This window comes from Mus caroli, unplaced genomic scaffold (genome assembly GCF_978045245.1).
Source record: "Mus caroli unplaced genomic scaffold, Mus_caroli_1 scaffold_13, whole genome shotgun sequence".
NCBI lineage: Eukaryota > Metazoa > Chordata > Mammalia > Rodentia > Muridae > Mus > Mus caroli.
This window is the reverse complement of record NW_028227268.1, coordinates 113,978,453-113,992,002: the sequence shown is the minus strand read 5'-3', so window position 1 is coordinate 113,992,002 and position 13,550 is coordinate 113,978,453. Positions and strand designations below refer to the sequence as shown.

The 13,550-nt window shown below is 41.5% G+C and overlaps 1 protein-coding gene across 1 annotated transcript in view; it reads left to right on the top strand.

The window, feature by feature from the left end:
- Positions 1-13,550, top strand: part of Abca13 (ATP binding cassette subfamily A member 13) — a 485,227-nt gene that overhangs the window by 229,445 nt on the left and 242,232 nt on the right. Inside the window, exons 36-37 of the mRNA XM_021177120.2 lie at positions 10,177-10,314; positions 11,344-11,524. Coding sequence (XP_021032779.1) covers positions 10,177-10,314; positions 11,344-11,524 — 319 coding nt within the window. The remainder of the gene's footprint in view (positions 1-10,176; positions 10,315-11,343; positions 11,525-13,550) is intronic.

Sequence of the window (13,550 nt, the reverse complement as noted above, 5' to 3'; positions counted from 1 at the left end):
TCAGTTGGTCTCCATGCCTGTCTTAGTCAGGGTTTCTATTCCTGCACAAACAGCATGACCAAGAAGCAAGTTGGGGAGGAAAGGGTTTATTCAGCTTACACTTCCATACTGCTGTTCATCACCAAAGGAAGTCAGGACTGGAGCTCAAGCAGGTCAGAAAGCAGGAGCTGATGGAGAGGCCATGGAGGGATGTCCTTTACTGGCTTACTTCCTCTGGCTTGCTCAGCCTGCTCTCTTATAGAACCCAAGACTACCAGCCTACCCATAAGGGGCCTTTCCCCCTTGATCACTAATTGAGAAAATGCCTTACAGTTGGATCTCATGGAGGCATTTCCTCAACTGAAGCTCCTTTCTCTGTGATAACTCCAGCTGTGTCAAGTTGACACAAAACTAGCCAATACAATTGACACCTTGGAAACTTGACACACAAATACATCATTAGTAAGCCTCAACCCTTACATTCTTATTCATCCCCAAGATCTAAATAACTTTAAATGTCCCACAGTCTTTACATATTCTTAATTTTTCAATCTCTTTAAAATATCCATCTCTTTTAAAATCCAAAGTCTTTTTACAAATAAAAGTCTCTTAACTGTGGGCTCCACTAAAATAGTTTCTTCCCTCAAGAGGGAAAATATTAGGGCACAGTCACAATCAAAAGCAAAAATCAATCTCCAACCATCCAATGTCTGGGATCCAACTCACGATCTTCTGGGCTCCTCCAAGAGCTTGGGCCACTTCTCCAGCCATGCCCTTTGTAGCACATGCGTTGTTCTCTAGGCTCTAGATGCCTGTACTCCACTGCTGCTGTTCTTGGTGGTCATCTCATGGTACTGGCATCTCCAAAACACTGCATGACCCCTTCAGTCCTGGGCCGTCAATTGCAACTGAGGCTGCACCTTCACCAATGGCCTTCCATGGCCTCTCACAGTGCTGAGCCTCAGCTGCTCTGCGTGACCCCTTCATGCCTTCAAAACCAGTACCATCTGGGTGACCCTTACACATTACCAAGTCCTGCTGCAGCAGGAGTACAACCCTGGCTATCTCTGGAACACAGCCTCTTTGTGCTTTCAGAAAACACTTCCCAGAAGATGTCACCTCAATGATGCTCATCTCTTCTTAATCACTGCTAATTTCTTAGCTCCAGCTAACCAGCATCAACAGTTCCAGTAATGCAAAGGTTTTGCTTTAGTAGTTCTGGTATCTTGTTAATCACAGCTGATTCTTCAGCCCCATCTAACCAGAACCACAGAATAATCAAACTCCAAAATAGCAATGACCCTGAAAATTCTTTAATTTTCCCTCTGAAATTTCACAAGCCAGGCCTCCATCTTCTGCATTGTTCTCAACATTATCTTCCAAGCTCCTACACAACATCTGACAGAGCTCTTAACACCGAATGGATCTTCTAGCCCAAAGTTCCAAAGTCCTTCCACAGTCCTCCCCAAAACATGGTCAGGTTGTCACAGGAATACCCCACTATGCCGGTACCAATTTGTCTTGGTCAGGGTTTCTATTCCTGCACAAACAGCATGACCAAGAAGCAAGTTGGGGAGGAAAGGGTTTATTCAGCTTACACTTCCATACTGCTGTTCATCATCAAAGGAAGTCAGGACTGGAGCTCAAGCAGGTCAGAAAGCAGGAGCTGATGCAGAGGTCATGGAGGGATGTCCTTTACTGGCTTGCTTCCTCTGGCTTGCTCAGCCTGCTCTCTTATAGAACCAAGACTACCAGCCCAGAGATGGCACAACCCACAAGGGGCCTTTCCCCCTTGATCACTATTTGAGAAAATGCCTTACAGTTGGATCTCATGGAGGCACTTCCTCAACTGAAGCTCCTTTCTCTGTGATAACTCCAGCTGTGTCAAGTTGACACAAAACTAGCCAGTACAATGCCCTTGCAGAAAAGTATAATATTCCTCCAGTGGAGTGAAGAGGGAGATTATTGGTGAGCTTGGCTATGGGCCCAGCACTCTGTCTGCCACTAGGTCCACTGGTGTGGTTTAAATGAGAAATGTTCCCCCCTCCCCATAGGTTCATGTATAAGAGCACCTTGTCCCCAGTAGGCCATGCTGTTTAGGAAGATTATGGAACCCTTAGAAGTGGAGCCTTGCTGGAGGAAGTATGCCACTGGGGTGGCTTTGAAGGTTATAGTTTGCCTCAAATTCCTGTTCTCTTTCTCTGCTTACTGTGTGCAGGCAAAGTGTGATTTCTCTGATTCCTGATGTTCATGATGGTCTTATGCTCTTGCTACAATGCCTTTCCTCTATCATGGACTCCATCTCTTCTAAAACTAAAAGCTAAAATAAATCCTTTTCTCCTGTACGTTGATCTTGGCTATGACATATAATCATAGCAACAGCATCCAAACTAAGACTCCTTTGTTGACAGTGATGGGACACCGGTGTGGATGTGAACAATGTACACTCAGAGCCTGTCATTGTCCTGGTTTCCTCAAATATCAGAAAACTAGAGATAGCCTTAGGCCAGTCTAAGTAAATCATCCAGACCAAGCAAATCTAAACATGCATGTCCTTTCTCACTGGTTCTGCCCCTTGGGAAGCATGCTCAGGTGCATGTTTACTCTTGTTTTGTTTCCTGTGTCTCCTGACCACCAAGCCTCTCCTTTGGTGGCCCTGGGTAGCATGCTGTGCTGACTTCTCTAGGAATTATTAACAGCAAGTTATCTTTTTAGTGGCTGTTGCTCACTATATATGGTGATAATGTATACAATGTATACTACTACTAAAATATACCCCAAAGAGAGTCTCAACATATTTGAAATTACTATTTGAAACTATTGTGTGTGCAGAAAGTTCTCTGTATATGGACTTCTTCTTTCTGTCTCTGTCTGTCTATCACACGTATCCCTACACATAAGCATACACATAAACAAACTCCAAAGAAATGTTTTTACTTTATTTTCTTTGCTACATAGCAATCCATAGGTCTGATGCAAACCTTCTAATTCCCTATGGAAAGGCATCAGAAAAATATCCCATATTTCAGGGCCTTATGTCAGAGTCTAAGTTCTCTGAGAGCTCATGAATGTTATCTGTTCTCACTCAGAGTTTTCATTTCACAAACTCTCTTTTATATTTTCCCAGTTACACTGGACTCTGTCTCATCTGCCTGATTACATTAACACCTTCCCTTGTAGTAACAAGGGAAGTTATTCCAAGGGGAGGTTTACATGATGCTATTTAGTTTCTCCTCCTCCATAACCCAATGTGTGGTACACCTGAAGGACTTAGCTCAGCATGCACCAAAACCTGCCCCACTCCCATTATTGTGCACTGTAACACTTGGCAGTGTGAGCAGTGTGCACATACTTCTAGAGTGTGCATGCAAATTCAGATTTCTAAGGGAAAGTAAATCATATGGATCAGAGGGATCAATTCTCTAAGAGGATTTAAAAAGACTCTGCAGATAAAGCCTGTGATGACTTAATTAGAGAGTCAACCTTTAAGATTCGATTTCTCCTTTGTTCTAACTGAACCTCCTCTTATATGTCCCTGCTTTTTGTTTCCAAAGCCAGCACCCTAGCTCAAGTTTCATCATTTCTGTTCAGGACTGTTTGGTCATGTAATTCCTTCCTATGTAACCCCCCTTGTCCCCTAATCTACCCTCTGCAGTCTACCCTTGTGTGGACCTCAGTTACAGTTCTTAAAATCAGTCCAGATGGATTCAAGCCTCTCATACGGAGTTCCCTCTGACTTCAAATGCTACAGGAAAATGGTTCCATACCCTGAATCTCTCAGATGACCTTGTCTTGCCACAATATTTACTCATATCTGGCTTTCTGTTTCAATCTTACTAGTGTGAGAAGCAGAGTCTTATATGTACATAAAATAAGGGGACCTAGCAAAATTCAAATTTCACATAAGAGCAAACTTTTGGGTGATGCAATAAAACATGGTGTGTTGTTTGTTTGAAATTCAAATCCAGCTGGGCATCTGGATTCTCTGTTTGCCAATTCTAGTCACCCTTCCTTGCCCCTTTCTGCCTTTGCTTTCTCAGACTTTTCCTTTTGATTAGGGGCCTGCATCTGCTATGTATCTATGGAGACCCTGCCATTGCAATGCTCTCTTATGCTGAGTTGTCTCCTCTGTGGTGCTTTCCATATTCACTAGTACAAAAGTCATAAGGAAGGGAATCTGGGTCTGATCCATTTGTGTGGCCTTGAACCAGCAGAAGGAGATTTCATGGATATGACAGGCATCTCTTTGGAACAGAGAGCTGAAACTAGGGAGGAGCTAAGCAAGTAGCAGGATGCTATAGACTCAGGTCACTTCAGGTCTCTTGTATTGAGATGCATTCTCATTTGCTCTATTCATCTTTGGACTGGCCTGCTGGCACTGTGTCCCTTGGGAGAGACTCAAGTACCTCCTTTTCCTCCCCAGGAAGCATTCCTTAAGTATTCTCAGCAGTGACTTCCATGAACTAGTCCTGCAGGGAGGAGACTGTTAAAGACTGCAGCATTGTAACCTTGCATGCCTGCGTTCATGTGTGTATTTTTGTGCACACACCCATGAGTTTATACATCATAACCCTCTCTTTGAGAGCCATTGAATGAAAATGTCTTCAAAATGCATACTTTAAGTGGATTTGAGCTTTGGTTTGCTTTCCAGATGCCCTAGCTGACTCTCTGTCTCTGTCTCTGTCTCTGTCTCTGTCTGTCTCTCTCTTTGTGTCTCTGTCTCTCTGTCTCTCTGTCTCTGTCTCTGTCTGTCTCTCTCTTTGTCTCTCTGTCTCTCTCTGTATCTTTCTGTCTCTGTCTCTGTCTCTCTGTCTCTGTCTCTCTGTCTCTCTCTCTCACTCTCTCTCTCTCTCTCTGTGTGTGAGATGTTCTGTTGCTTACTTGGAACAGGCAGGTCATAGCTGGGTTCACCTCTAGGGTACATGGAGGAGCTGTTCCTCGTGTGATTTGGAAAATGTGAGCTGTAATTTATCACACAGACCTATTATGATGGGAAAAATCTTTGGAACATTTTTTTGAAGGAGCAGAAATAATATTCATTTGTCTTCAGCATCATCAAACAAAAATAGTAATGTGATTTCCATTCCTTTCCTGATACCTTTCTGCACATCACTGAGTTCATATTATATCAACAAATTTTCCTCTGTTTGAAAAAAAAGGAATGTCATCTAGCCACATCTTTAAAAATATGAATGGCTACTCAACATTTCATTAAATAAAAGTAAGAGTTTCCTAATTTATTTTACTTCCAAAGCCCAACTTCTGTTCTTTCCTATTATAAACAACAGAATGGTGACTGTTTATACTCAGAAGATGTCTTCAACTGAGTTTTGGTTTGGCATCTAGAACTTTGATCACTACTTAAAAACCTAGAAATGCTTTAAGCATCTGAATCCTGCTACTGACTTGTTCCATTCTTATTGTCCCCAGCGATGGCTGAACACATGGACAGTATCCCACTAAGGGGCTCTTAGTGGGATATTGCCACTTCACAAGATGGGAAATTAAAGGCAGCATCTGGCAAATGCAGAATAATTTTCTATTGTATTTGTTTGCCTGTTATTTCTTTTTGTTTCCACAAATGCATCCTTCATGCTTCTGTCTGAAGAGGGTTATTAAATAATTTGCAATTAAGCTGGGACTCAAAGATGAGGTGACCCTCCTCTTTTTGATTGGGCCAAGGGAATCTTGTGTGAAAGGACATCCCAAGGTCATCTTGCTCGTATGCTTTGCTGATGTACCTGCTATATTTCTAGTTAGACAGGTGAAGTGAGAACAGAAGCCAGCCTCTGTGTAGTTTCCAGAGCCATCACTCTGTGTTGGGCAAGCCCCTTTATCCCTGTGTGTATTGGGTAGGTAAAGCCAGTAACTGACTAGCCTGCTGGTGGTACTGGGACTTGTGAGTAAGTATGGTTAAAGTCCTGGATGGTTCCTAGGGTAGAAAGAAAGAGTGTGACACTGCTGTGATGCATGTTTCTTGTCTAGAAGACTCTACCTCTACAGGCATAAGGCTGGAGTTGCATGGCTTTGCACAGTGTCACAGACTGGAGCTTTACCAACAGAGGGTGTCTCAGAGTACTAAAGAATACACGTCTGAGATAAGGGTATCAGGGCGATGGTTCTCTGGACATGGTTATAGGTGGTTGTCCCCTCCTTGAGAGGTCACATTATCTTCTCTCACAGTGTCTGTCACCCAGACTCTTCTTTTTTTATTATATATTTTCTTTATTTACATTTCAAATGCTATCCCCTTTCCTGGTTTCCCCTCTGAAAATCCCCTATCCCATCCCCACTTCCTCTACTTCTATGAGGATGTTCACCCACCCATCCACCCATTCCCACTTCCCTGTCCTGGCATTCCCCTACACTGGGGCATCAAGCCTTCCCAGGACCAAGGGCCTCTCCTCCCATTGATGTTCCACAAGGCCATTCTCTGCTACATATACGGCTGAAGTCATGGGTCCCTCCATGTGTACTCTTTGGTTGGTGGTTTAGTCCCTGGGAGCTCTGGGGATCTGGTTCATTCATTTTGTTCCTCCTATGGGGCTGCAAACCCCTTCAGCTCCTTCAGTCCTTTCTCTAATTCCTCCATTGGGGACCCCATGCTCAGTCCCATGGTTAGCTATGAGCATCCACCTCTGTATTTGTTAGTTTCTGACAGAGCCTCTTAGGAGACAGCTATATAAAGCTCCTGTCAGCAAGGATGTCTTGGTTTCCACAATAATGACTGGGTTTGGGATGGATCCCCAGGTGGGGCAAACTCTGGATGACCTGTCCTTCAGCCACTGTTCCACACTTTGTATCGTCTCTTGTGGGTACTTTGATCCTCATTCTAAGGAGTATCCACCCTTTGGTCTTCCTTCTTCTTGAGCTTTGTGTGGTCTGTGAACTGTATTTGGGTATTTCGAGCTTTTGGGCTAATATCTACTTATCAGTGAGTATATACCATGTATGTTCTTTTGTGATTGGGTTACCTCACTCAGAACGATATTTTACCTAGACTCTTGTTAAAAATGAAAGAGAAATACTTATCCGGAAACACTAGGATAAGCCTTAGAAGGTAGTAAGGAGTTATGCTTGTTTAGCAAAGTGGCAGGAGTAGATGCTTTTCTAAGGTCAATGACCTAACTAGCCCCTGGAAGGTGGCTAAGTTTCCAGAAACAAGCATGCTTTCTCTCCTATCAAGTGGGCCTAAAGCCCAACTAGACAGCTGTTTTTTGTTAGTGCCATGGACACGGGAGTGCCACTTATTTTGCCTTCATGTGTACTTTGCCATGCTGGCGGTGTTGCAGTTCAGAGGTGTTACATCTGGGTAGATAGGACTGTTCAGCTGCTCTCTTCCCTTGGCAGCCTGCACTGGATTTCCTGGAACCATGAATGCTAGGGTGCAGGGAGAAGCTTTATGCTTATTTGTTTGTTTCTCTTCTGTCAGATCATTCTTGAAGCATCTGAATCCTATTTCCTCAGAGTGAGCTATCTTCAGCAGTAGGGCCAGCATTTAACCTCTGAGAGGCAAGCAAGGGCTTCATTGATAATCTATATTGTTTCCACAGTTCTTAGACTTCCTCTCCCAGTGATTCAAAAGGTTTCTCATGCCTGGGGCTGAGGTTTTTGTTAGTCTATGGTTCTTGTGGGACAACTATCAGTCCAAGTGCCTAGCATCCTTTAATATATAGTGTGTGTATGTATATAAACATATAACTATTAAATTATGTCATATATACATATCATGTATAATTTTGCATAAATAAATGATTCCTTAAAGCTTTATCAAACAACATGAGTGTCATTTGTCCCTTCTTCCTCCTCCTCTATTGACTCCCTCCCTCCACCGGATTGGAGTCCCCGCCTTACTGTTCTACTTTCCTCTTTATGTCACCTATATTCTGCTATTTTTCTCCCCAAAGGCCACACATTTGTCCCTTTGTACCTGTCTGGTTTCTGTGGTTACTCAGGTTATATAGTCACATCTGAGAATCTGGAACCACACATGGACAAGACACACAGAAATTATTGTTTTTGTGTCGTCATACCTTTTCTAACTTTATCCATTTACCTGAAAGTTTTATGATTGATCTCATTTTTATAGCCAAATAGTACTCTATTGTGTATATTACAATACTTTTACTACCTACCATGTCTTGAAGGACATTTAGGTTGTTTCCAGTTCCTAACTATTGTGAATGAGCACTGATGAGCAACTATACCCACAGAGAAGTGAAACTACCTCCCCTTGTCAAAGAAGCCTCTCTTTAAAGCAAAGGAAGATCACCATGGAAGACTACCACTGGGTAAAATGAAGATATCCTGTGGAGCCCAGCCCCCACAGATACACTGACATCACAGCCAGTGGGTCTGTGAACCATGAAACATCACAGAAGTGGAGCAGAATACCAGGACATCAGCTGTGAAGCACCCTGTTCTAGAAATGTTTGCATTGACAAGTCTGAAACTATAACAATATCAAAGGCATATTAGCCAGGAAGAGGGTGTCCCCCCCAAAGAACTACAAGCCATCAGTACCTGCAAGGGGGAGAATTAACCACATCAAGGGATGAACATCCTTATTGGTTATCCAATGAAACTACATAAACACAGCCAACCAACAGGAAATCAGCAGATTGTACATATATATATATATATATATATATATATATATATTTGTATATATGCATATCTCTATCATTTCTACTTATATCTATTCTTATATTATATCTGTATATACATATAATAATAGTCAAAGAGAAACAGTCGTCAGCTTGAGAGTGGGGAGCTAAGACAAACTTGAGGCAAGATAGCTGAGAGAGGTGGGAAGGAGGAAAGGGGAGGTATGCTAATTCTATTTTGACTAACAACATAAAAAATATAGAAAGTCTCCCACAGAGCTGAAGGGGTCTGCAACCCTATAGGTGGAACAACAATATGTACTAACCAGTACCCCCAGAGCTTGTGTCTCTAGCTGCATATGTAGCAGAAGATGACTTAGTCTGCCATCATTGGGAAGAGAGGCCCCTTGGTCTTGCAAACTTTATATGCCCCTGTACAGGGGAATGCCAGGGCCAAGAAGTGGGAGTGGGTGGGTAGGGGAGCAGGGTGGGGACTTTTGGGATAGCATTTGAAATGTAAATGAAGAATATCTAATAAAAATTGAAAAAAAAGAAACAAAAAATATAGAAAGTCTACTCAATGATGATTTTTCTATTACTTTCTTTTAAAGACATTTATTAAATATCTTATACTGAAGGAAAAACTAACAAAAACCAGACTCACCCTTTGACTAAATTTTTCACATAACTACTTCCTTTAAATATCACCTTTCTAAAAATCCTCAGTTCTGAAATATTAGGGATTAGGATTTCCACAAAGAAATTTGAGGACCAAAGTAAATACAAAGGCAGGAACCAGCTCTAGTCCTTGCTATTGCCCCTCAACCTTCTTTGGGCACTCTGGAACATTTTGGCTAGGTATGTAAGCATTAGCTTTTCTTCTGCTGGATGGCAAAAATACTGAAGCCTCTTCCCTTGGGCCTTTTATATTTCAGTTACTGGTAGAGTTTATGTCTTCATGTAAGTTCCCTGCATCACACTGTGGCTACAGGAGATTTGGACATGCTAATAATTAGAGGCCCTTTCATTCCTTTCCACATGAAATGATCAGAACGTGAATGTTAAATGAACTGAGATGGGTCTGGACAATGTGTTTGAAGAACGTGGCTATGTTTCATATGGAAATGCTAGTGTTACAATTTATCCTTCTTTGTAGAAGTTCTCCCTGAAGAATTTTCTTGGGCACTGACTTCATGGTCATGCATGGTGTTCTCTAGTAACCCTTGCAAGCACCAAAGGCTGGCCAAAGAAGAGCATTAGTATCCCAGGGGTCAGTGGAAGTAGAAAGGGGCTTTCATGTCAGAGCTCCAAACACTTATTCGTTTAGTTAGTACATTTCAAGGTCACTTGGGAAAAGTAGATTTGAGGGAGGCTAGAGGATAGCTGTAACTTGAACAAAGGAGTAATATTTAGGGTCAACCTCAAGGGGAGATGCTATCCCATAATATAACTGGTTTATATATGTGATATATATTGAAATTTATTAGCAGGAAATGATGTTTCATATGGATTAGTTAAGGTAATCTACAGTTTTCATGTGCATAGTAAAGAAAATGTTTATTCTGATGTTAATTGTACCTTATTTTCTTAGGAACTTTTGGTTTAGGGAAACCATGGTATTTCCCCTTCACTGCATCATATTGGAAAAGCATATGTGGTCTGATGGAGAGAAGGCGATGCTCTCTGAGTTCTGGTCTGTTCTTCTTCAATGAGGAGTTTGGCAACAAAGGTGGGTAATGAGAAGCTCTATTGGATACATTTTTCTCTGGTTAGTTTTGAGTTTTACTTCGATGTGAGCCTTTCACTTCATACAGACTCCAAGGCTCCACATTTGGGTGATTCTGGACTCTGCAGTGACCATAGGGCTAAGCTGCAGTGTCCTGGTAGTGTCTGCATAAGCCCTGGAAACCGGAGATGGTCCCATCACTAGTTATTTAAAATGTTCCTCTCTATGTATTGCCTGTATTTATGCATATATTAGAGATTGTTAAAATTCAAAATAAGCAGGTGTTAGGGAACTGAAAGGAAAGGCAAGCAACTGCCCCAGGTATAACACAATTTTTTTTTCAAAATAATTTTACATGTTCTAACTTCTATGATATTTCTGTGAATAAGAATATCACTTCCTCTTAAAGTCAGCACATTTTCTTTGGGCAGTAAAAGACCTTAAACATAGGAGAGCATGTCCACTCATGTCCATCAATCTACATCAATATGACCTTTGCCTGTGGGCCAGACACAAAGGCCATTCACATGGAAGCACCTGTAACTGGAGATGGGCCCCTATGGACCACCTAGAGTCTATCATGCTGGATTTGTATTCTGAATGAATATTTGAAAGTGATTTTAAACTCTAATTAAGCAAGTTGATTATAAATGGGCTAGGAGACTTAGAATATACCCAACCATTCCCTGTCCATTTCTATGTCAGGGAAAAATTTCCTGTGGACATTGGTGTGTAAGCAGCCTGCTTACTGTCTTTGTCTACAAAACCTCTGTGTGCATCTATTTTTATTTCTTTACTGAATGGTTCTCTTATCATAAGAGATCAGAGTGTTGTTGTCTGTGATTTCAGCCCATTTTGCCATTACTTATCTTGCTTTTTGTTTTGTTTTATTTTTTGGTAATGAAATCTGTGGAGGTTGGCATGCCTCCTGGATCTAGAATTCGGTTCCAAAGGAACAGATGATTTGATAGTGTTGGCATTGTTTTCTAGCTTGTGAAGTCTTTTCATGGTGAACATACATTCTCTACACAGGGCTCTCACAGCAAAATGGCCCAGGAGAAATGGAAGGAGGTAACCCAGGAGTGGCTCTGATATCTGTGACCAAGGAGTATGAAGGTCACAAGGTGGCTGTCCAGGAACTTACTCTCACCTTCCACAGAGACCAGATCACAGCCCTGCTGGGGACCAACGGTGCAGGGAAAACCACCATCATGTGTGTCCCATTTTAGAGAATTTATATTCTGTTTCCTCCCCCCTTTCCTCCCTCTTTATTTTTTCCCATTCATCCTTACTCTTTCCTACTTCTCCTTCCATTTTTATTTTTCCATTGTTGTTTTGCTTTAATCTCAACATAGAGCTTAAAGATTCAATAGAAAGAACAAGTTCTCTCTCCAAAGACCTTCCCCCAGTAGTCCTCAATTATGTTCTAGACCTGGGGTAAATTCCAAGGGGAGAGGTGGATGGATATTTTTTTAATGCCCCAACAACTTTCATTTCCTACAAAATAATACATCATGCTTAAGGAGCTGAAGGGGTCTGCAACCCTATAGGTGGAACAACAATATGAATTAACCAGTATCCCCAGAGCTCGTGTCTATAGCTTCATATGTAGCAGAAGATGGCCTAGTTGGCCATCACTGGGAAGAGAGGCCCCTTAGTATTGCAAACTTTATATGCCCCAGTACAGGGGAACGCCAGGGCCAAGAAGTGGGAGTTGGTGGGTAGGGAAGCAGGGCAGGGGGAGGGTATAGGGAACTTTCGGGATAGCACTTGAAATGTATTAAAAGAAAATATCTAAAAAAAAAAATTTTTTTTCTTTTTTTTTTTTCATCTTCTTTTCCTTTGGCTTTTTTCTTGCTAAGTCCTGGATTTTGGATTTGGATCCAATAGTTCCAGATTTGATTAAAGAATTCAATCATGTAGCCCTAGAGGGGGAAAAAAGAGTTCAATTATCCATAGCCTTGAGCTGGTTGTGGAACGGTGCCTTATTTAAGGCTAGCTGCCAAAATTATGGCTTGTATCTTTTGAGCAAATCACTTCTTATTCTTTTTCTCACCATATGTGCACAGGTCTAACATATGATTAGTAAGAAGGATGAAAACGAAGTGGCCTCAGCCTTAGTATGAAAGGCAGAAAAATAATGTCTGTGGAGCTCCAGAAATCTCTCCCTGGAAATGAATCAAAAAAAAAAAAAAAGCGTGGAATGTTTGCATTTGTACCTTGCAGGCTGAGATAGAACTGGCAGTCTCTCCTTTCTTAGAACTTGCAAATTGGGAATGTCTGAGTTATGCAAGCAATAACTCAGCAAACCTTTGCTAACACACGTATTTTATGAGGAAGGCTTGGTGTGCTCATCTGGCTGAATGATGAGAATGAAATACAAAGGTTCTGGGTGTTTCAGGGTTCAGTAACTACTTGGCTTTTAGTGACATTTGGAGTACGTTCAGAGTCATATGAAGTGCTTCCTTCTTGCTTACTGGCAGTGCTTGGAGCCTGAGAGCCAATTACTCAACTGGATCTTTACCATTTGAAACAAAAGGCTTTGAGAATCACAGGGATTGATACAGTTGAATCTCCGTGTCCATGGATTCCATTTCCAGGGACTTTCCTAGCATAGATCAAACTCTCTGAAAAGTATTGTATCTACCCTATATACAGATATTATTTTTCTTTGTCAATATTTGTTCAACAATATAATATATAGATGATTTAAATACATAGGAAGATTATATAGACTGTATGTATGCTATCATTTTTGTACAAAAAACTGGACTATCTGAATTTTGGTATAAGAATTGTACTGAATCCAACGCCCAAGGATACTGAGAGATCACTACATTTATTACCTTATTATATTCCCTAACTAGGTTTGGAAATGGTTATACCAAAGAGTTGCTAATTGAATAACTCAAGGCATAGTTTTTGTATAGTGTCACGTGGTTATGCAGGTAGTTCAGTGAGAGATGACATATTTATCTAATGTCAGAGCAAACACCACAGTGAAGATATGGAGCATTTCTTTTCCCTTTTAATATATACTGTGTCATCTTTTAGCCCTAGCTCCCAAGTGGCCACTGACCTGTTACTTACTAATTTGTTTACTTATTCTAGAATTCCATATAAATGGAACTGTGTCTACCTTCTTATACTTGGACCATCCCCCAAGTCTGACACACTGTAGAGGAATAATATCATACCCTTTCCTCTGGGAGGCAGGGCATATCCATATGCCCACTTTT